This window comes from Coccinella septempunctata, chromosome 7 (assembly GCF_907165205.1).
Source record: "Coccinella septempunctata chromosome 7, icCocSept1.1, whole genome shotgun sequence".
Taxonomy (NCBI): Eukaryota; Metazoa; Arthropoda; class Insecta; order Coleoptera; family Coccinellidae; genus Coccinella; species Coccinella septempunctata.
The window spans coordinates 14239802-14263446 of NC_058195.1; the positions used below are offsets into that span (position 1 = coordinate 14239802).

At 34.5% G+C, this 23645-nt stretch overlaps 2 protein-coding genes across 3 annotated transcripts in view; both read left to right on the top strand.

Annotated features, from left to right (window-relative positions):
- Window positions 1-212: 212 nt before the first annotated feature.
- Window positions 213-13632, top strand: LOC123317514 (pickpocket protein 28-like). 2 transcript variants are annotated; one of them, XM_044904086.1, is made up of 10 exons: window positions 213-415; window positions 4971-5145; window positions 6930-7169; window positions 7220-7319; window positions 8907-9058; window positions 9686-9887; window positions 9943-10213; window positions 10267-10326; window positions 12914-13112; window positions 13205-13632. In XM_044904086.1, exons 2-10 carry the CDS (start codon window positions 4988-4990, stop codon window positions 13473-13475), a joined length of 1653 nt encoding a protein of 550 aa, XP_044760021.1. In that variant the 5' UTR covers window positions 213-415; window positions 4971-4987; the 3' UTR covers window positions 13476-13632. The 2 variants fall into 2 exon arrangements, with proteins under 2 accessions (XP_044760021.1, XP_044760020.1); XM_044904085.1 differs by lacking the exon at window positions 213-415 and adding an exon at window positions 4297-4441.
- Window positions 13633-21250: 7618 nt separating this feature from the next.
- The window catches only part of LOC123316867 (EF-hand domain-containing protein D2 homolog), a 29421-nt gene continuing 27026 nt past the window's right edge, over window positions 21251-23645 (top strand). The window contains exon 1 of the mRNA XM_044903131.1: window positions 21251-21584. Coding sequence (XP_044759066.1) covers window positions 21415-21584 — 170 coding nt within the window. The 5' untranslated portion in view covers window positions 21251-21414. The remainder of the gene's footprint in view (window positions 21585-23645) is intronic.

Consider the following 23645-nt stretch of genomic DNA (forward strand, 5'->3'; position numbering starts at 1 on the left):
ATGGAGAGCAAGATATTTTTTTGGGCTATATAAATGGTGTTCCTGTAATACGTAAAAAAAACCGGTCAAATCATCCAGCAAGTGGAGTGTAACTCTCAGTGATAGTCTTTCTGTATATTATCAGAACTGCAGAGGACTAAATACCAAAATTCATGTATTTTTAAAGAATGTATTGGCTAGTGATTATAAAATTTTTGCATTATCCGAAACCTGGTTAAGAGACGGCTTATTAAGTTCAGAACTATAATATTTCCAGATAACTTTGTTGTATATCGTAAAGATAGATCATACGGATGTCGTGGGGGCGGTGTTATAATTGCCATTGACAGTAATTACTACAAATCAGAATTATGCGACGTTGAATTTCCTCTGCAATCTGTTGATGTTATTTGTGCTAAGTTGGTTATTTCGCCAAGTATGTCAATTCATTTACTTTTATTGTATATTCCTCCTAAAACCAATTATATAAAATATGATGAACTATTTGAATTTTTAGAAAGCTTCGAACACATCGACAATACCGTTGTTATGGGTGATTTCAATATTCCTGAATTGCAAAACTTTTACGAAACTAACGAGTCATCTAACCTAGTACTCAGATATGAATCATTTGTAAACTTCTGTAATTTCGCCCAAAAAAATTTCATAAAAAACTGTAATGGCAGGTTGCTGGATCTGGTGCTTGCACCTGAAAATTTGAAATGTGAGGTAGTACAAGACTTCGAACCATTAATCAAGGATGACTCGCATCACCCGAGTCTTGCTGTGAATTTGGGCATCGACTATCGATCCGAGGTGAAATTTTTCTCTTGTGTTGAACGTTTCAATTTCCGCAAAATCGATGACCGAAAATTTGAGGAACTGTTTCAAAAAACGGATTGGGACTTTTTGACTACAACTTCTAATAGTGACTTAGCTTGTGAACAGTTTAATGCGAAAATTCAGGGTATTTTCTGTGAATGCTGTCCACTCAAAACTCGTAACAGCCGCAAGTATCCATCCTGGTACACAAAAAATCTTATCATTAATATAAAAAAAATATCATTACCGTCGAATGTATAATCAAAGAAGATCCTCATTTTATCTTGAGCGTTTTAGAAATATGAGACGGGTTGTTAAGAGAGAAATATGTTCTGCATACTCGGAGTTCATAAAAAAATCTGAAGATAGTTTGGTGACAAATCCGCACGATTTCTGGTCATATTTTATTCTAAAAATATTCTAAAAATAATAAAACCCGTATTCCTGGAGTAATGTTTGATGGGGATAAAAGGTTCGATACCCCAAAATCAATTCTCGATGCTTTTGCAGATTATTTCAATGGTGTATATAAGAGTTCAGGGGATGAGGGTTCGGATGTCGGTGTTGATGATCAGGAAGATCATTTGATGGATCCCTCTAAATATCTGCATGTTCAAGAGATTTCGAGCGAACAGATACTCAAGGCAGCCGGAAAACTTAAAAATAGGCTGAGCATTGGTCCTGACAATGTTCCCGCTAGTGTAGTCAAATATCACATTAGTTTGTTCTGTCATCCATTGGCACTTATATTCAACATAATATTGAGATCCAAACTGTTTCCTACAGTGTGGAAAACCTCACGTGTTTGTCCCATATTCAAATCGGGCAAGGTTGCAGATGTCAGAAACTACAGGCCCATCACACTTATATCCGTGTTTTCAAAGTTATTTGAGATTGTGCTCTTCGATCTGATCTATCCACATGTGCACAGCAGTTTATCAGAGTCCCAACATGGCTTTATGCGGTCGAGGAGCGCGGTCACGAATCTTTGCACCTTCACTCAGTACATTTCGGGCTCACTGGATAATCACAGGCAAATTGATGTAGTTTACGCTGATTTCAGCAAAGCGTTCGACAAAGTGTCCCATAAACACCTCTTGAGAAAGTTGGCGAGGTTCGGTATTTCTGTCGACCTTCGGTTGCTCTTGAAGTCTTATTTGGAAGGCAGGCGGTTGTATGTTGAATATGAGGGAGTGAAATCTTATTATTTTATAGCTTGTTCTGGAGTTCCACAGGGTTCCAACCTGGGGCCGCTACTGTTCCTCATATTCATCAACGACGTTTGTAATATTTTAGTATCGTTAAGACTTCTTTTCGCAGATGATCTTAAATTTTTTAGAGAAATTGTCAGTATAGCTGATTGTGTCATCCTGCAAGACGATATCCGGCGCTTGTCTGAATGGTGTTCATCTAACAAATTACCTTTAAATATAGAGAAATGTCAAGTAATGAGTTACTCCAGAAAGCTTTCACCTATTGAGTTCGACTATACCATTGAGGGTAAAACTTTGAAAAGGGTTGTTGAAACTAGAGACTTGGGAGTCTTGTTCGACCGCAGGCTGTCTTTCAGTCCTCATATCGAAAATGTCATTTGCGGTGCCTTTAAGTCTTTGGGTTTTCTATTGCGCAACTGCAGGGAATTCTCAAATCTAAGAGCTATCCAATCAGTGTATTTCTGCTTAGTGCGTAGCAAGCTTGAATACTGCAGTGTGGTGTGGAATCCATTACACAATAAACACATTACAGCGTTGGAGTCTATTCAGAGAAAGTTTTTGAAGTTTTTGTATTTTAAGAAGCATAATGTCTATCCTGTTCATCCGGACCATCAGTCTTTGTTAAAGGAGTTTAATGTTACCAGTTTGAGGAAAAGAAGAGAAATTGCTGATGCTACTTTTGCATATAAATAAATCAATAATCATATTGACTCAACATCGTTACTTTCTCTTCTGGATTTCAACGTGCCTAGACTTGCATCGAGATCTAATTTAATGTTTAGGATTAGTGTTCACAGCACCATTTTCACAGTCCTGTTTTGTCGATGTGTAGAAGCCTGAACAATGTCCCTTCAGTAGATGTTTTTTTTCTGTCCTTAAATCAGTTTAGAAGAAAATTGTATTACCTAATAGAAAATTGAAATTGATTTTTTTTGCTGTTTATTTTTTTTATGCCGACGGCGATTCCGTTATTTATCATTTTTGATAATTTTTTCATGTAACTTACACCTGTAATTGGGCATGTGCCTGTTGGATGTAATATATTCAAATAAATAAATAAATAAAAGCGGCAATTAAAAAAAATAATTCCGTGATAATTTTCCATGCTTGTGTTCGATAGTTCTTTTCATATTCAAATATTCCAATATTCAAAATTTGGACGACTAGAATTATTCTTCCAAGATTCTACACTTTTTTTTTTCAACGTCCGGGTTTGGATACCTTGAATTATAGCAATTCTTTCATTTGGACAACTACAATTTCATCAAAATCTGGAGAACTACGATTTCTTCAAAATTTCAACGTGTGGTAAAACCTTGTTCACGTTGTAATGCCGACAACTTATTACCTAATTCCTTAAACGGTTGTTGGCAAGTCTAAAAATATGAAATTTTTAGATTTTAAGGCTAGTTTATACTGTTCTTTCTTCAACTTCCATATGAGGGTTACGAACCAGCATATACTATACTTAATGATAAGAATAAGATACCTGCCAGCATAAACCAACCCTTACCCTAACTTAGAGGCCTTCAAGAATAGTATGGTTTAAGTTTAAATATAGTTTCAAAAGTTCCACACAATGATAAAGAAACTACCCTTTTTAACTGAGAAACTTTCGCATTGATGAATCCTCAAACTAAACTACACCCTTAATAATTTCAAATAGCTGATATTTAACCATTTCGAATATTGCTTTTTCACCACTTGTTCTTTATTCTTTCAACCATTCACTATAGAACACTCGAAAAATTGATGGAAGAAACTGAACAAACAGTATATTCAAATATGTCCTTTTCATATATTCATTCAGTAGCGTATCCAGCATATAGGCTGAAGGGGGCTGTACTAAAAATCCGTAAAAATATGAAGAATACAATGAATATCCAATACTCACAACTTCGTTCATAAGGATACATAAAAAAATGAATTGAAACAAATTAATAAATGAAAGTGAAGAGGGATCCGATGAAAGCTTGAGGGAGGTCTACAGTTCCAAAGTATCCAACCTGCGCCAGTGACCCATTTCAAGTGTATTAAATTAATATTCATCATCCACCTAATTCTATATTTACCCATCTGACGTTTTATCCCAAATTAATCTCTATTTAATTCTGGAAAAAGAATTTATGACTTCGGCCTACGACAAAAGGGTGGCAATATTCGCGTAGTAAACAATAATTCGAACCCCTGGAGGACTAGGTGGGGTTTATAACTAATTTATACATTCTGACAATTCTGTTGGCGATCAACAAAAAATAATTACGATCTAATTAATTAGTGTTTGTACATGCGTGATCTATTTAAAGCTATATACATATATATTCATTTCATATGTATATAAAATATATATAAGAACTGAATATCGAAGGTAAAGTTTTCTTCTGTATCATTTGGTTGATGTAAGAGCATCATGATCCGATGAAGTGGTAAGTGAAAGTGAACTTATGTAGTTATGTACCTAGTTGTAAAAAAATGTTAAAAAAATTAGAATACTGTATTAGTTTTTGATTAAGTGTTTGAAAATTATTAACCTCCTTTCACTTATGTCTCAATGCTAGAAATCATTTTATTGCTATTCATAATTATATGTGTTGTGTTGTTCATTTATATTGAATGAATAATTGTCCTACCTTATTCATTATTATTTAGAAATTTTTTGAAAATATATAGTTCAGTTGATTTCTATTTAAGTTTCTTTTTGTTCGTGGTGGTATTTTTTCTTGACAATTGTTGTTTTTTTTATTGTAAGTTGGGTAAAAAGAGGCTCACTATAGAAATTTTAGGTATAATTTTCATTATGTCCTATATCTTCCTATATCTGGTTCAAAAAATTATAAACTCTGAATAGCTATAGTTGAATAACATAACATTATCAATTTTAGTTTGCCTATTCAATGATTTAATTAATAAACATAACTATACTTAGATGTCATGAGTATGTCGTTATTATTTCAGGTAGAAACCAGCTTGAAATGTCCAAAGAAACTAAAGAAAATGAAATTTTCAAACCACATAGGAAATACCCTGGTTTCCGGAAGAATGTCAGTGAATATTTCGCAGAATTTTCGAATAACACCGGTATCCATGGCTTTAAGTATATGGGAGAAGGAGGCAGAACGATCTTAGAAAAGTAAGCGATTCATTTCTTGAGCCATTTGCTCCGAAGTTACAGAGAACTTAGTCCATGAGGCAGAGCTAGACTTTAAACTACTTGTTGTCATTCTGAATTAGTTCTTCTATTCCATTTTGGTGGACAAGTTGCTATAAAAGCTATGACAAGCCGAAGAAAAGTCAATAAAATTCAATGTTCAAAGTTTATGTAAGAAGAGTCTATACCACGGGACTTTCTCGCCAGCTGTATAAGGCGTTAAGGGGAAAAGACTACCAAAATGTGGGGTGTTGCCAGAACGATAAGTAAAAGGTACGAATATTACAATAGTTTCTACTTCCGTCGAAAAGATGATAGCAATTAACGAACGGCTTTTTCCAATTTCACCAGGATACGAATTGTCGCCAATGGCGAGACTTTTCGAGAAATTTTTTTATGTTGAAATTCAATGAAGAGATCATATCACCTCGGAAAGTTAATAACATGAATGAGCATTTGTTCTTCAATGAAAAAATTTTTTTTCCGTTTGACGAATAAAAAAATTTTTGAATTTCGAGATGACGAACTGATTGAATTGAATTTTAATGAAAACCCCATATAAATTAGTGGTTTCTGACGTAAGATATTCATTTTCTCTTTTTTGAACTGACCACTAAAACGGTCTTGATTCGAGATCAAGACGATCGACATTGGTTACTTTACGAAAATGTGTTTTAAGCAATAGCCTGAATTACGTACTGAGTCAGTTGAAAAGTAGAAATTACCACGTGAGAGGTTTATATTAGGAATATTGAATAATTTTCAGTTATTCCTGAATTTCAGCGTAATTTTGGCATATATCGCTATGATAATCTTTGCAATATATAAACAATTGAATCGCCGATGTCACCCCATCCATATTTGTATCGAAATATGTCGAAAAACCGTCGAAAAATGATTGTGAAAACAAGTTTTATTGACACTAAAGGTCAAGTTTTTTTCTCATAAAAAAAACTAAATTGAAAAAAAGAGACTGGGTGACATCAAGACGTCCTTTAACTTCAATTTAAAAAAAAATCATGGCTTCACGTAAGAAATTGAAAGCGTAAATTAGGAACTTGTGAATGCCGTTTTTGAATGGAGATTCTTGAGGTAATAATTCCCCTTAACGTCACTAAAACATTTACATGACTAGTCATAAAACTAGTCCAGAATATCAAGCTCTTTTCACTCTGAGTTCAGGTTCTCGGTTTGTCTGCTCTCAAACGGAACAAGGAAGCCACAACACTTACAAGAAACAGAGTAGGATTGCCTTTTCTTGGCCTTGAAATTCTCTGTGGTATAAAAAAAATGAATCTACAAAAAATAGTTCCAAAAAGAGGAAGAAACCGAAACAGAAATATTTTGGGTGATTATTCAAAGGCTAGATTATTCCAAAAAATTCTTTCAAACCCATACTACGAGGATCTAAGTAGAAATACACTACAACTCATCGCTGGCTTCTTTACTGGACATCGACGCCTCAAAGGAACTACCCAATAACAATAATAGGTCTAGCAGAAACTGACGAGTCCAGATTCTCTAAAGATTGGGTGCAGAACGCCTCGCCATTGTTAGTCACCAAAAAAAGGTTTTGGACGAGAAATTTGTCAGACATAGCCTCCTTGGAACACTCGAACTAAAGGGCGAGCTGTATAATCGCACAGCGAAGAGACAATTTAAATAAACTTTCACCTTTCTCCGTTACCCACCTCTTCAAAGATTCTCTTCCACATTTTCTTGTCTGAAGCAATTTCTACTCACTCAAAATTTCCCTTTAATTCCAGAGTATATTGGGTATCTTTCTTCGCCGTGTCCCTGTACTTCTGTGTGTCCCTCATCTATCAAACATGGCAGAAATGGGAGCTATCCCCAGTTTTAGTGAGTTTCGCTAGGAGTCCAACGCCTGTTTGGAGAATACCGTTTCCAGCAGTCACAGTTTGTCCAGAAACCAAATCCCGCCAGCGATATTTCAATTACACGAAAGCGTATTGGGACTTCCTTGATCAGAATATCACGGCCGAGGAGTAAGTTGATCTTCGGACGAGTATCTTCGAAATTAATTGGGATTTTCTAGCTTGGAGAGGTTTCACACGGTGTCGCTGGTGTGCGACGATTTCCTGGATCAGCAGGGAAACCAGACAACAAGCTTCACATCCATAGAATTTTTGAGAGAGGTGAGAAATTTTGAATATCACCCACTATTTGACGTTTATAGTAGCAATTGAATATTGGGGACATGTTGAATCACTCAGTATCTTACAAAAAGAAAGTTGTCATTAATCAAATGAAGTCTCCTTAGATTGTAATAATGAATAAGCAATTCCATACAACACTCTGGACTTTCAATAAATCACCATAGGACAAATAATTTGGGAGAACTGAACATGGTGAAATTCAACTTCCAAAGATTACAATTAAAAGCGTTTTGTAGTGCAACACACTACCAGGAGCTCGAATAGAAAGACTTAATGCTTCTACTAGGCGCGACTGTCTACTTGGCGTTGAGTTTTGGGTAACATGTGACCAACAATGTTAAGTCCACTTCAAGTAAATTGTTCAAGAGCGCAAAATATTCAACATCGGTTCTGATTCCCATTCTCTATAACGCTCAAAAGGGGGCTGGAATACTGTTTTCATGTACTGAGTTCAGTACAACTGATTGACTGCCTAGCCTAAACAAAATGATCTACAACTACTTCACAAGTAGGTACCTACATCAAAAAAGTAGGGAATTTAATGTTGTTCTAGCAACATTTTTGAAGGATGTGATAGGCAATCATATTAGTGTTGTTCAAAGCGTAACTCCGAAACTTGCCATCTAGCTTATGTAACCTGTATCTGTTACGATTCAATCAAGGGAATAGATAACAGGCAAATGGAGAATTTAGTGAATTATATTACTTTCTAAGGAGGAAATAGCTGAAGACTGTATGTACAGTGATCACATTGCTTTGAAATAATATCAAAAAACATTTCCATAGGTTTCGTGGATGCCTACTCCAAATCAGCCATAATTAACACATCAAATAGAGAGCTCAGAAGCATCTCCATGCCTTTATGCCAAACATTTTCTGATTTCTGTATATTATATGCTCTGAATTAGAACGCACAGTCAGGATAGGTTGAGAACCCTAAAACCTCACTACCAGGGTTCCCTAGTGAACTAGGATTGCCCTTATTACATAAAGAGTTGATATGACCAGAAGCTAGAACCACACTCTCTTATATGTGCTGGGGCGTTGTGGTATTGAAGGCAATTATAAAGATGATGAACTTGGGAAGGAGGCATGAAAGTTAGCACCTACTTGTCCCAGTTATCATATCTTGACTTGGAAAAGACCACTACTTAAACAAAAGTTTTCTATCGAAACGCATATGCAATTTCCATCCTCTTGCTATAACCTTAAACTGGTCCGATACCTATGAAATAGTAATGAAAAATAGTATGGGGTCTTGAAAGCTGTAATCATTTGCTCCTCTAGCTTTTTTAATCAACTCTTCATGGCGCATAATGCTGATCACCTGGGAAACCAAGAGACATGAGTGGAAAAAGGCTGCCTTTTTCTTTGTGTTTTCAATTGAAATGTCTCAAGTTAAAAAAACTTCCTATTTTCTTGGTACTACAGAAATACTAGTTGAAACAACAATTAACAGACTTCCCCTGAAAATACGAAGGGAAGAAGATACTTCAAATGCCTCAAGGAAATTCAGGAATTGCTCCCTGAAATAAAAGATTACTACATTTTTTTTTTAATTTTTAGGCTGCGCCGTCATTCCAAGAGATGTTATGGTCTTGTAAATGGACTCTAATGAATGAAACTTGCGAAAATTTCTTCGTGCCAACTCTTACAGAAGATGGGATTTGTTATACATTCAACATGTTGGATAGGGAAGAATTATTGACGAACGCAGTGTAAGTATTGTGAATTCCATAACCATTTCCAAGCAAAACAAATTGACAAGATATAAAAATCGTTGATGAACTGAACGTGTTCCCACCTTCTCAATTCTTACACGCATGTTTCCTGCAATAAGCAGGCCAGTGTTTTGAATTAGAGGAAATATGGGACATAAGCTATTGTCTTCGTCTGGGTTTTGATCTGGGGGGGATTGAACCGGATCTTGTTTCACACTGGATGGAGCTCAAGTATTACTCGATGATACTCAGAAGCGACTACCAGTATTTAACTAGGGTCTATCAATTCCAAGCGTTTTTCTATCGGCGAAGGAGCTGTGTTGCTCTGACGAGGTTAAATGAGACCGAAACCATGTTCAATTCAGATCGTAACACTTGTTGGCTTATTGATGTTGATATTGATATCGTTGATATCGTTTATCTATCTATGTTGAACCATGAGAAGCTGTGACTGTAGACAGCAATAATTACTCATATTCATTGTTTTCATTTCTGAATTTAAATAAGCTTCATGAAGAAAATGAAACTAATCAAATATAGAATTGTTTAATTTGGACAATTCAAGTCGCCCCATGTTACCATGCCATATGATCATATCTCATCAACAAGAAAATGTTTTCGTAGTTTTCTGCACGGCGATTATATGAAACATGGAAAGAGCTCGGAGGGCTGGACATTGGAAAAAGGTTATCCCCCAAACTCACCAAAAGATACGTTTCCAAGACGAGCAATATCGGCAGGAGCCAAAGCTGGTTTTTTCCTCTTGCTCAGACTTTATCAACAAGACCTGGACTACGTATGTCGTGGACCGGTACAAGGTTTCAAGGTCAGTAAAAAGGGGAAGGTTGAATGCCAAAATCTGACGGAGATTTCTCTTCCAGATTCTTCTTCATCATCCAGCAGCCATACCGCAAGTGGGTACCCAATATTTTAGGGCGCCTCTGAATCAGGAGATAGTAGTCTCTATCAAACCGGACATGATGACCACATCTGAAGGACTGAAAGACTACGATCCACACAGGAGACAATGTTATTTCCCTGAGGAACGCCAACTGCTCTACTACAAATCCTACACGCAGGAAAGTTGTAACGTTGAATGTATGTCGAACTATACGTACAAGAGATGTGGATGCGTTGGCTACCACATGCCTCGTAAGTTTTAGGTTTATAGTTTAAAATGGAGAATTTAAGGATTATGGTTTCAGATCAGGAAAATATGGATATCTGTGGATCTGGTAGCATAGCATGCATGATAGATGCAAGAAGTGAGTACATAAATCGTGTTAATTTTTTTATTGAAGATAGTGATTAGGATCAAGATTTTGGATTACGACTTTCAATATGGAATCTTGATACAGGGTTACCAATATAAAGTTTGATGATAATGTTCTAGCATTATCATCAATCTTGTTTTTTGTACCAAATTTCATGAAGTTATTTTTTAAGTAGTTATCCATAAAAGAGTAGCGGCGGCGGATTGAAAATATTATGTTTCATGCAAAAGTTAAACACCTGTCTCTTTTTTTTTCATTGCTGTATCTCGTTATCGAGAATAAAGCTACAAAAAGATTTAAAAAAAATCGGTGCTATCAAACCCTAAATTCCTAGGGCTACTTGCGACTGTGTGCCCTCCTGTGACTGAAGCGACCCAGCCACGATCTACTATACAGATACTTCCACATTCCGGTCATGGATAGTCACCAACCAGATCTGGCTGCCGCTGTATTCTTATCGAGTTTCCATTAGCGCACTTTTCCTTTCAAGCCATACCCTGTTTCAAATGTTGAAGCTAGGAAAATTGAAACATATTCATAAGATAGAGAATTTTCTAATCTATAAAAAAACATCAAAAAGCCAACAAACAAAAACGTTTTCTTTCCGCAAAAAGAAATTTAATGGTGAAAGTCGGAGTGCGTTCACATGCCCTGTATTGCGGGTAAATGTGCGCACCCTCACGGGGTAAGTGAACGCAGTGCTTAGTGAACCACACAATCAAAACAAATTACAAAATAATGTCATCAAAATGTTACAATATTAAATAAATGCTGTTTATTGTCAATACAGAAGCGCCTTTTTATAAGCACTGCATTATTGTTCGTGCCACAATTCCTGGTGAACACAACACTTGATACATTTCCCTGTTGGTGGCTCTCCATATTTTTCTGAACAAATAGGACAATATTGATCGAGTCTTAACCAAGAAAATCAACAATGTCATAATTTATTCCTCACTGAACCAATGCAGATATAATGAATCTATGCGCACACTTACCCGCGCACACTTTCCCCAGTAAGCCAAAATTTGAATTGAAGTTCTTATAGAGTTGAGCAGCTAAGAGAACCTGAAATTTTTTATTATATATTTAGATTAATATGCCCATGATCGAAAAAAATATTGTTTAACACTGTCGGACTCGGAACTTGGACCTGGCAGAATTTGCAGAAATGCTGAAAATTAACAAGAAAACTAGTGAATTGGATTGATTGCAAATAAAATGTTAACGAAACGTCGTACGGCGCACTCCTAGGAAAAACTAATCTGGGGATTATGCGCCCTTGCTTCACCCAAATGAACCCCTTTTTCATACATTGCATACTCGAGATATATGCACTGCTCTCAGTTACCCCGAATGACTCTATAACTGTGTACCAAAGACCTCTACTGAGACCTGTCTAACGCAAGTTGTTTCCAGTTATGATTGGCATTAACTGATTTTAGGGATTGATGCAGTATATCCTTAAACCGCCTATACTGGCCTCCTAGTTTCCGAGCTCCCTCTGCGAATTCGCCATACAGAGCTATTTTGGGAAGTCTTGTGCCTTGCATCCTCAGAATGTGGCAGCTCCAATTAAGTCGGGCCCTCGTTACTTGAGTCTCAATTGTTATACAACTCGCGCGCTGCAAAACTTCCGCATTTGAAACTTTGTGGAACCATCTGACATTATTTGTCTTAGATGACGTTGTTGCCTTTGTTCAAGCTGTTTAATATGTCGCCAGTAGGGCGTCCAGCTTTCGCTTCCGTAAAGAAGCGCTGGGAGGACCACTTCTTTGTAAACAGCTGTCTTGGTCTTCAGATTGAGGTCGTGATTTTAAAACACTCTGTCCTTAAGCTTCCAGAATGCCCGTGATGCCGAATTGATACGGTATTGTATTTCCGTGTCTATGTAAGCACTAGTATTTATGAAGATTCCCAAGTATTTGAACTGCTCGACCTGATCTGAAGTTTCATCCTCCAGGCTGATATCTGTTTGAAGACTTTCTGGCGGACTTACCAGGATTTTGGTTTCGTCAATATTGAGTCTAAGGCCTAAAGCTTCGTATTTATGTTTATAAGTGTCCAACATTATCTGTAGATCCTCTGAGCTGCTAGCGATAAGTGCGCAGTCGTCTGCATATTGAAGTTCCGTGATAAACTTGGTACGGGTTTTTGCTCTGAGGCACTTCAGGTTAAACAGGCCTCCATCAAATCACCTGTCTTACTCTTGTAGGTGCTAAACATTTATGATTAAACAAAGGGTGGTTGCAGTGGATGTGTTTTTTTTTTCGAACATACTGTATAGCCTATATCACAATTATAAAGATATACCTATGTATTTTATTTCAACAAACACACAGAATTTCCTCAATTATGAAAACATGCTCCTGCCCGAAATGACTTTTGGAACCACCACTGCACCTAGCATTTTTGTGGGAGATACGCGTGGAGAAATTTGACCTTTGAGAAATTCCCAAAAAGATAAAGGAAATGGTAAAGGAAGAAAGTGTTTCTTTTGACCTCAAGACTCAACTTTTAAAATATTTGTATCTTGTATGTACTCTAATTAAAGCACGATATTTTCTCAACTTTCTAGATGAACTAATGAGTAGACGAGTAAACCAAGGAATCCAATCACAAAACCTAGAACCCGAAGAAGTTGACCTTAGCGTTATGGATTGTGATTGCCTTCCAGGATGTACAACGTTGACTTACAACGCTGAAACTTCCCAGGCTGATTTCAATTGGCAGAAAGTTTTTCAGTCTTTCAAAACAAACTTCAGTGAATTTCCTGGGTGAGTACCTTCATCATAGGTATGGAGAGATGATGGAATCGGCTTGTTTGAATTCCGAATAAACAATTCTAATACTACTCCATCCATCGTAGGGTGCAGATGACTCGTTTGAACATATTCTTCAAAGATCAGCAGTTCATCACCTCGGAAAGAAACGAACTGTATGGACAGACAGATTTTCTCGCCAATTGCGGAGGTCTTCTTGGACTGTTCGTGGGATTTTCATTTCTCTCCATCGTTGAGATAGTTTACTTCTTATCATTGAGATTGTTTTGCAACATGAAGAAATTCGGCAGACACTACTGGTCTGGATCACCAGAGCTGGTGGAAAACGACGCTTATGTGCATCCCAAACAGAAATAAGATTGTCACAATCTTATTGTCAACTGATTTAACACCAGTTTCTATGGAAAACAACGATAAGAATTTTTGGTTTTGTCAATCTTTTTCATTCTATATTCGATAAATGTGTATCCTTGATACTTATCTTGGAAATATTCAAAGAAAAATATATTACTGACCTTGCAGTTAAAATATCCTAGATTTTTTTAACTTCAGTCGAATAACACCTTTATCAAGCACGCTCAACAGTTGAAGCACAGTTTTTCAAGACGATATCTTGGGTTTAAAAAAATAGCTTTCAATTTGACATATGTATATCTCCGAAGTTTGATAAAACATTCAAATATGTTTCAACCGCATGGGGGAAACAATAGTTTAGGCACTAAATTTTCAATGTTTCTTAGACATCGAATGCAGACATTTAATGTGACCTTGAAGTTTGATTTCCAGGTAATTTCAAGGTTAAGTTGATGGAGTGGAGAATATACACTTTTCTTTGGAATATTGAATGGATGTGGCCGATCCTTGATGAAAATAAAATCCCATAAGTGAACTAAAAATATATTATAATATTATATAGGGGAGAGTTGGACAAAACAGGATAGTTCGGTAAAACGGGATATCGGGCAATATTCGAAAATAAGCAGGGCCATTTGACGACTGGTAGTACTCGCTGTGGATAAGGCATCTTCAAATATAGCAATTCATTATTCAAATGAATTGTAAATCTGTAACGTGTGACAAGCTGCAATTCGTGAAGGTAGTGTTATACTATTTAGTTTTGCCGGTAGTTAATGAAGAATTTTTCAATTTGAATAACGAAAATAAATAACGATAAATATTTCATATGAAAATTTGAATAATTGACTATATTTCGTGACATTTTCAGATGAATAATATTTTGTAAGAAGACGCGGTCGGGCAAAATGGGATACCATGCAATCGGGTAAAACTGGATACTATCCCGTTTTGCCCAACCAAGAGATCTATTGGTTTCAACAAAGATTTTGAATTTAATTGTTCAACAAGTCTAAAGAAGGATGGGAAAATATGCGAGAGAAACGAATCGGCAGTAATGAACAAGAATAAAGAAAAGGTAAAAAATATAATATTTAACAAAAAGTCGGCAAAAGAGAAGAGAGGAAGAAACAAAAATTGTAGTAGTTCAGAAGATGAAGAGGAACCCGATGTAACCTGCATTTATTGTTCAGAATTGAACTCTAAATTAAAAAGTGCTGACGGTGGGTAATGTGCCAGGACTGTCGTATTTGGTCTTACGAAGCTTGTGAGGGGGTTGAGAATGATGATGAGATTTGTGATTTTATCACAAATATTACTTTTTCTACATAATCATCAAACAATGAAGGAATGCTCGATATTCAATGTATAGAGAAGACACCAGAGAAGTTATTGTCCACAAGAAGGAAGAAGCAATTATCAATAGCTTGTTTAGGGAGTTATGGGTTATATAACGTTATAGCGATCCCGTTTTATCCAACTCTCCCCTATTATAAGGGTAGGTACAGGAAAAAAACATCAATTTCAATTTTAGTCTAAAAATGAGTTAGACACAAAATTCAATTCAGAATGAAGAGAAGTATCTTATGGTATATTGAAACAGGCATGAAACTAGTTCAGTCATAAGTAAATCGCTTCCGAAGATTTACGGTACAGGGAAAGAACTGATCGACATCAATACAGGGAAAGAAAAATCAGAAAAGTCATTTCATGTGATGCACTCTTTTTATGTATAATAATATAAATAATGATCGCTCTGAGAGAAATAATGTTCAATTTGTCATATTTCAAATAATGTGGACGTATTTTGAAGATGAAAATGCGTTTTTTTAAGCTGAAAGGAAAATTGACTTCGATGGTTGTTTAGCTGTGTATACCCTTCATATGGTTTCCCCAAAAACTAAGTTTTCAAATCACAACACGTGTTTCGCTATCTCAATTGCATCTTCAGGAGTGTGAAGGTAAACTTTCACTGAAGAATTGAAGATAATAAAAGAGATTTCGGTGAATAACGGTCAGAATGCAAAATGAATGGACAGGATGCTTGCGAAAAGGTTATATAAAACAGCAATAAAAGAAGTTATCCTTTCGAAGCAGAAACTAATCACAAATATAAAGTTATATCTTATTACGGAAAGAGTAGGTGGTGAAAAAATATCAAACTTTTTGAAATCGGAAGGTATCAATTTATCTTTTGAAACGGACAATATTCTAGGTAAACACATAAAGAATGATCAAACGAATATGGAATAAGGTAGATAAATGAATAGTTTATAAACTTATTTAGCGATTGATAATTTTTTATATAGGTCAAAATGGTAGAAAATTTCAAAAAAAAATATCAGAACACAGAAACTGTTAAATAAAGGATTAATGCACAAATGCACTGGAAATTATATTTTTATCGTTCGTCGAGCTCTGTTGAACGCGAAGCTTAACTTTAACTATGACTTCGAAATTTAACATATTCAACATAAAAGTAAAAAACTTAATATTTTAGAAAGTTTAGAAATCAATAATATCGCCTCGTTTTTGGTACCAAATATTTTGGTTTACTTTCAACTATCTGGAGATGCTATATATTTTTGTGATAGCGAAACACATAGGTATCATGGTTTGAAAACTCATTTTTGAGAAAATCATATATCTAATCTGTTTCTAGTGTTTCTTTGGGTCATCCTGTATACTGCAAATATTTTTATAGTATGGTGTATAATAAAATGAGTAATTGAAAAATAAACAATGTATTAGCCTGTGCCGAAATTGTTTTGGTGGAATCTCTATGAAAAATAAAAAATATAATTCAAAACGCCTTAAATTGATCTTATTGTCGTTATATGAAAATAGCAAAGAATGTCAATAAATGACTGAAAAGATTCCAATTCTTATGTATAACCTCTACCTACTCACAAGAATAATTTCAAGATAAATAATTATTTTATTCGGATATTCTCAGAAGTATTCAGAAAGATAAATCAAAAAAGAAAATTTTGAAATATTCATATATTCATTTCTGAAAACAAGAGAACCTTCTGAATATAGGTAATAAATATTCAATAACCACTATCGAAATGAAAAAGAATATAACAAATATCACCACAGGGGATTTTATAATCATTTTCTGCATAGTAAAGGATATTGTTAGTATTATATCGGTTAGCCAACGTATCTACTGGTATAGGTAACCCCCTTTTATAACGAGCGAAAAGGCAGAGGGGTGGCATTAAACAAAGAAGGGTTGTTGGCCTCATAAAATGTGCTAAAAATATAGAACGCTAGGGTAGGCATGATATTCAAGGGTGAAAATTCACAAGTGCACTTGGTATAGACCATTGCGTCAGTAATCAGGGCATGAAATGTCGCAGGCTTCAAGTTGACAAAAAAAACAGGTGTTGAATCACTATCTACTTGCATGATTTTTGTCAGGGCTTAGAACAGGATTCAGAAGTGAACAATTTATTCTTCTTCTTAGGGTACCAAAAAATGAAATATATCTCTATAATATCAGAATAAATAAAAAAAATTGATCGTAACAAAAACAAAATGAATAAATGTCTGGTTTGGATAAACCAACTTGAAATATGCTTTTTTGTGGATCTACTAGAAGTCAGAATTCCCCAGTGTAAACGACAAGTTTGTTCATCCTTGATGGAGAAATTCGCGGAGAACATTGTCCTCGGAACGAGCAATCAGTGATGAAATCCAGTCCGCTCAAATTTATATTGCCAACCTTCATTTCCTTCCTGTTACTCCAAATTGAGTCATGGAGTACGAAACGTTCGAAATTGTTGTGACGTGCAAATTGAAAATCACATCCTTCCTATTCGTTGAAACGATTCATGAACTGATTGTCTAAATACGTAAATGCAAATTGAGATTGATGTGACTCAACTTTCAACTTTGTTGTTGGTTTCAACTCAATATCCAATTATTTAAAAAACAAACGTGTCAATGGAAATTTCATAATATAATCGAATTTAAAACGAAAAACTCCTACTTACTTGGACTTAGAAACTCAGTTCTTACAAAAACCAGTAAAACTGATAATGCATAAAATGATAGAGTGTTGATCGAAAAAATGATGGTAATCAATATGATTAACCATTGATTTGTTTACAAATATATCACTACGAATATGACACGAAAGGTCGAAAACTTATTCTGTAATTTGACTTCGAACATTCAATATTTCAATATATTGCATTTATAATTATCATTCCACTTTCTCAAGATTAACAAACTGGCACTTCCTGCATATTGATATGCAATTAGTGAGTCTATTTGTACAGGGTGGATAAAATTGGTGATACCTTTTCAACCCAACAAGATAGAGGAAAATGCATGGCACATTACGTTGGCCTTTTTTCGAGAAACGAATAATGCCATCAACGGCATTCCTCTATCTTCATTTGTATTCGAGTTATAGGCCAAAATTTAAATTTCAACTTTGGTCATTTTCTCCGTTTCTGTTCTTGCTAGGATGTTGAAATGAAAACATTATATAGACACTTTTTTATAGCAATCCAGTGGCGTACTATGATTTTTTCCAACAGGTATATTTGCTAAGCTATAACATAAAGACATGTTTTTTCTTATGAAAACAGTACTTTAAAATGACTCTCGTTAGGTTAAAAAGTTGTAGTTCAGGTATCACTAATTTTGCCCACCCTGTAAACTCACAAAATTCATATCTTTTGATATACACAATTTTGTAGAAAATTACCATTCACCCCTCGAAGAGTAGAAGGGGTTGCATCATAACTCCTCAATTATACACAAGATATGAATCTTGTGCCTTACCTTTGAGTATTCAACTCAAGGGCGTTACTTTTTATTCACTCTGTTCAGGGGTTGCAAAATTGCGAAATACATATTATGGATTGTAACTTTTATATGCATTTTTTTAATTGCGTCCTATGTGCTCTTATATTCTTTTTACCCGTTAAGACTCAGGTTTACCCAAAAAAGTTGATCCCTTATTTTCAGAAAAATTTCTACGACTACTGAAATTTTCCAACTTCCTTAGTTTTCTCCGAAAGAAAAGCCAAGAGATAGAAATTTTAAATTCTTAAGTTAACATGAAGATCTAAACCATAAAGATTCTAATTCTTCAGAGAATAAGGAGGTCAATTTTTTAAATAATCTAGTTCTATGATTATATTTGTATAGGTGTGAACTCCTCAAAAATGATTCGAAGAAAACTGAAAGGCCCTATGATGGATAATAAGTGTGTTAACCAAAACTTTTTAAGTTATTTGAACCACCAAAATGACCAGTAAAATAGTTGTAGTATTTTCCCTTATACTCATTTACAAAACTACTTTTGTCTGCTTTTTTCTCACATCTATATATTCGACTAGGATCTTGAGGATTGCTAAGTTGAAAAGTTTTAATGATATTTGTATGAGTTGAACAACCACCTAAACTAAACCAATTTGTCCCAATCTAATTTTTATCAGCGATAGGAAAATCGGTATCTCTTGAAATAGTTTAATTTGCTTGACTATGATAAACAAATCATTCCTTAGCAATAATCTTTGGGTTTCATATTATCAAGATTTTGCACGATAATGGGTAATTTACCATAGCGGTAGATGAAAAGTTAGCATTTGTTGTACTTCCTTTATATCCACCAACTCTGGTTTTGTTGATTTTCTCCGTAACTGTGTATACCTATTCCAAAATAGGAAGTTGAAAATTCCAATAAGCGATATCACTCAGAATCTTATTTACACAAATGCTGTAATTTACTGAGATATATTAGGTATTCTATGCGCATTTCGGTGTTATCTAAGGATTATCCGAAAGCTTTCTAAAACGTAGAAGGATATGAAATGCGGAAAGTATTCTAGCTGAATACCTACTGAGTTTATTGAGAAAACAACATATTTTTCTTCTGGGAAAAAAATATTAAAATTTTGGGAAATTCCACTACAAGATATGCATGTTTTCTTTGAGTTGCTCCTCAAGATATATATCAATATCAATGCAACGTCTTCCCTTCAGATTTAATCAAAAATGCCAACCTGACTTCATCTGAGTTAGTACTGTAGGTAAAGCATTTTTATTCTTTTTTTTTAAGATTATGACAATCGTCATCAATTTATCAGTTTCTCTTATGTATGGTTTACTATTTATTCCAAGAAATTCTATTTCAATATGTAGAAGAGCAAAAATCGAATCAAATCAAATGATATACCTACTAAAATATATATCATAGTTTATAGATTTATTTTTGATATGGTTATAATGCGTCATTTTTGACGCGAAAATGACCGATTTCGAGGAAATCGTAAAAAAGGGCAAGGGGAGGTCAAAGTCGATCTCGAAGAAATTTTCCTCTTGGTTAACTACAGCTCTTTCTTCGGAAATGACTGAAAAATTCTTGAAAAAAAAGTGAAATTTTACTTTTTACTTTACACATTCAAAAACGATCATTTCTTATCGTTTTTTGATTGAATAATGAATAAACCATGAAATAAAAATAAATAATTCATTCAATCTCGAAAAATACGGTAGTAATCAGTTTTTGATTCACCATTAGCCAAGTCAATTTCAAAAATAATTTTTCGCCTTCTCTCATAACTTGTATGATATTTAATACAGGGTGATTCATAACTATTGGGACATAGGCTAAGGGCAGATTGTTTGGAACAAAATATGGCGATAGGACCAAATATACCTCAATAAAATATTGCTGTGGAAAAAGATAGAGGGCATTAAAGTTGAATTTTTTTTTCGTTTTTTGCTAATAATTTCACTGTATATTTTTTCCTCCGTTTTTAAGAAAACACAATTGAACAGTTCAGAGCATCGGAAGGGGCTTTGAAGTAACGATTTATTTATTTCATTTATTTATTTCGATGATAAAGCATAATTAAAAACAATGTAACATAAAAAGAATAAACTTAAATTAAATGTTCTACGTGGCCTCCTCCGATTTCTATGCCTTTTCTAATTCTTTTAATAAAGGACTTTCGAACTTCGAAGAAAAGATTCTTTCCCTTAAAAAAAATTCAGCTTTAACGCCCTCTATCTTTTTCCACAGCAATATTTTATTCAGGTATATTTGGTCCTATCGCCATATTTTGGTCCAAACAATCTGCCCTGAGCCTATGTCCCAATAGTTATGAATCACCCTGTGTATGTATTAACTATATGTTTAACTTTAGTTTTGTGTTTTGTCATTGCGAGTATATACTCAATGGTTTTGTTGATGGTTTTTGCTTCCATATTCGGTATATAATATCTTATTCTTATCTCGTTTTATATTTATTTTCAACAGGGTTCTAAAATTTTCTGTTTTTGTCTTTGTTTTCATATTAAACGAAAGTAAAAGAGGACTTCTAGAAAGGAACTATTTCTCTTCGTATTTCATTCAGAGCAGCGATTAGCTCTACTATGAGGTATCCATTCATTATGGGACAACCTGTATATTTGCATACAATAGGTACATTTTCCGATCTTCCACAAAATATATAGGTATCTATGTACTTATGACATTATCCCAAGCCGAACACTTATACTTTTGTGAATCTCAAACCTTTTGGCGTTTTTGAACATTTTTGCGACGAAAATTTCGCTGAATGCGGGCGAATACGAACCCACGAGATGTCCCACGTTCGATCCATATCCAGTAGCAACGCACCTGAAAACCATATCTCGCTGCAAGGCCTTTCAGTTTGGCATCCCCCGCAACCGGACCAGCCGATAACAATCGCTTTGAAAAAATTGCGCATGCGCATCCCGCGCCAAATTTAAAATCGAGCGTGCGGTGCATTCCACGCCAACTTCGATTCCTACCTACCGAATAGGACAACATAGTTGCGCGTTGAATCGCCGAGAGAAGAACCGGCTTCTCACTTTCAGACACGTGCTACCAACGCGAAGCATTTAACAATAAGACTTTTGGCGAACAATAAAAAATTCCAGATCAAGAATAATGCCTGCCGACTCCGAGTTAAATTCAGTGCTGATGAGGCGACAAGAAATCAACAACGCATTAGACAATGGGGATAGTGTTAAAGTAACATATAGGGTTGTCAATGTTTACACAGAGTTCCATGAGTTTACCAGAAAAGAGATCAAACAGTATGAGGCTGTTTTTAAGAGGTAAGTAACACTTGGCTTTTGTCTTTCATTTTTTAATTGCAGTAATAGAGATGATCATTTTTTGTGATGGGAGGAATATTTTCAACACATTATTGTAAATGAAAAATTAAAAACATCATCATCCCCAAAAGGGGACAAAAAAATTCCCGTTCTTATATAAGATATCTTTACTCTGGAGCTGCCAATGTTTATAAATTAGATATAAAATTGCAAGAAGTCGAATAAATCAACGCATGAATACAACCAATGAAAATTGAAATGAGGGATGAGGGATATGAAGTAATTTTTTATTTTCGTCTTATTCAATGGTATAAAAAATATCGCTTCTCGAATCGCTTTCATTAATCCTAATTTTTATTTCGATATGTATCTGAAAATACAAAAAAAATTATAAACGAACAAAAATCGATTCATAAAAATACACATTCAGTCAAATCAACAGTATTCAAGAATACCGAGAAGAATACCTTGCAATAAAACCAAAGATAGTTATGATTACAAAAAGAACTTCAGTAACAGCATGGTTTGTTATTTGACAAGTTTCAATTCATACCCACTTTTATTATTTTATTAATATAGGTATTTTTCTCACTTTTCTGAAACGATGTTGACTCTTCACTTAACTTTTCTAGAAATTTCTTTAGGGATGAAGTAGCAACCAACTGCTTTATTCCTTATTCTTTTAAAAATAATAAAGAACACCACATACCAGTGGCGGAATGGACACCATGTGAACTACCTGGTAATAAATTCTTTGTGACTTCATCATTTTCCTCCTATTTTTCAGTTTTCTCGAATATTTAGGTATCTACAAATAGAATTCTTCTTTATGTTATTTCCATCTTAAGTATGAATTTATCATCCTTGTTATTCTTATTTCTGTCCGAGTTTCTGTCTGTCTAAAAATTGAAATTTTTCCTCAACATATGATGGAAATCGAAAGATTTTCCGAATAAATACAAAAAAAGAAAAATCTGTAAAAAAAATTTTTTTTACTATTCATTCTTCTACTTTCAGATGAATCAAAGCATATTACTCAAGCATTCAATTCTGCTGAAAATTGAAACGAATATTTTCTTGATATTTCCCAGAATGTAATTATGAACCTGAAGAATGTCCCTTTCCTTCGTAAATTATTAGTAACATCCTCGATGGAATGAAAATTGGCCTAACCTTCGTATAATGGTGATTGATATGCGAATTGATCATGTCAATGGAGTTCAAAATTCCATCAATTCAATTTAATCACAATCTACTTGTTAGTCAGTTAAGTAGCAAAATATCTCATTCGATTTTCTTCGATTGAATTTGCGTGTGTCGCATTCGTAAATGAAATATTGACACTAGATATTTTCAGTCTCGGCTGAAACAACCTTCGACGTATTTAGAATTGACGTTTTTTATCTACGATTATTTAAAATTCAAAAATTCATTGGATGGGTATCTAACCAGAATTATTAATAAACATAATTATTAGTCTGTTGATTCAATTTATAGAGTTTTTACTGATATTTTTCTCATTTCAATTATTTTTTTGATTATAACCCCACGAACTTTACAACATGAACGTTTGAATCGACTGTTATTGTACTACCCGAGGTACTACTTCTCCGATACTATAATGTTCTTTACTCCATAGCATTGTTATTTTGTCAAGAAAAGATAGGGCTATTATTCATTTACATGGTCGTAATTATGCGTCGAAAAATAAGTCGGTCTCTGTTAATGAGTTCCACTTGTGTAAATATAAAAATGATAAGATTTTTCCTCTATCTCCTTGTCCTTTGAATGTTTCGGATTTTCCATCACGATGTCAACCGCAGTTTTTCGGTGAACGAACTCGTAGAAAGATATGTCATCATCATTCTTTACATGAAGATTTCAAATAATCAACCGTCAAAATTTATCTTCAGAGTAATTCTCAGTTGATTGTACTTCATTAATGAAAATAAAATAATTATAACATTCTAAGAAGTAATGAAAGAAACCTCGAAAAAATCCATCTATAAAATAAAATGAAAAATTATTGGACTTTTATTCCATTTTTTTTATGCGAGTGAA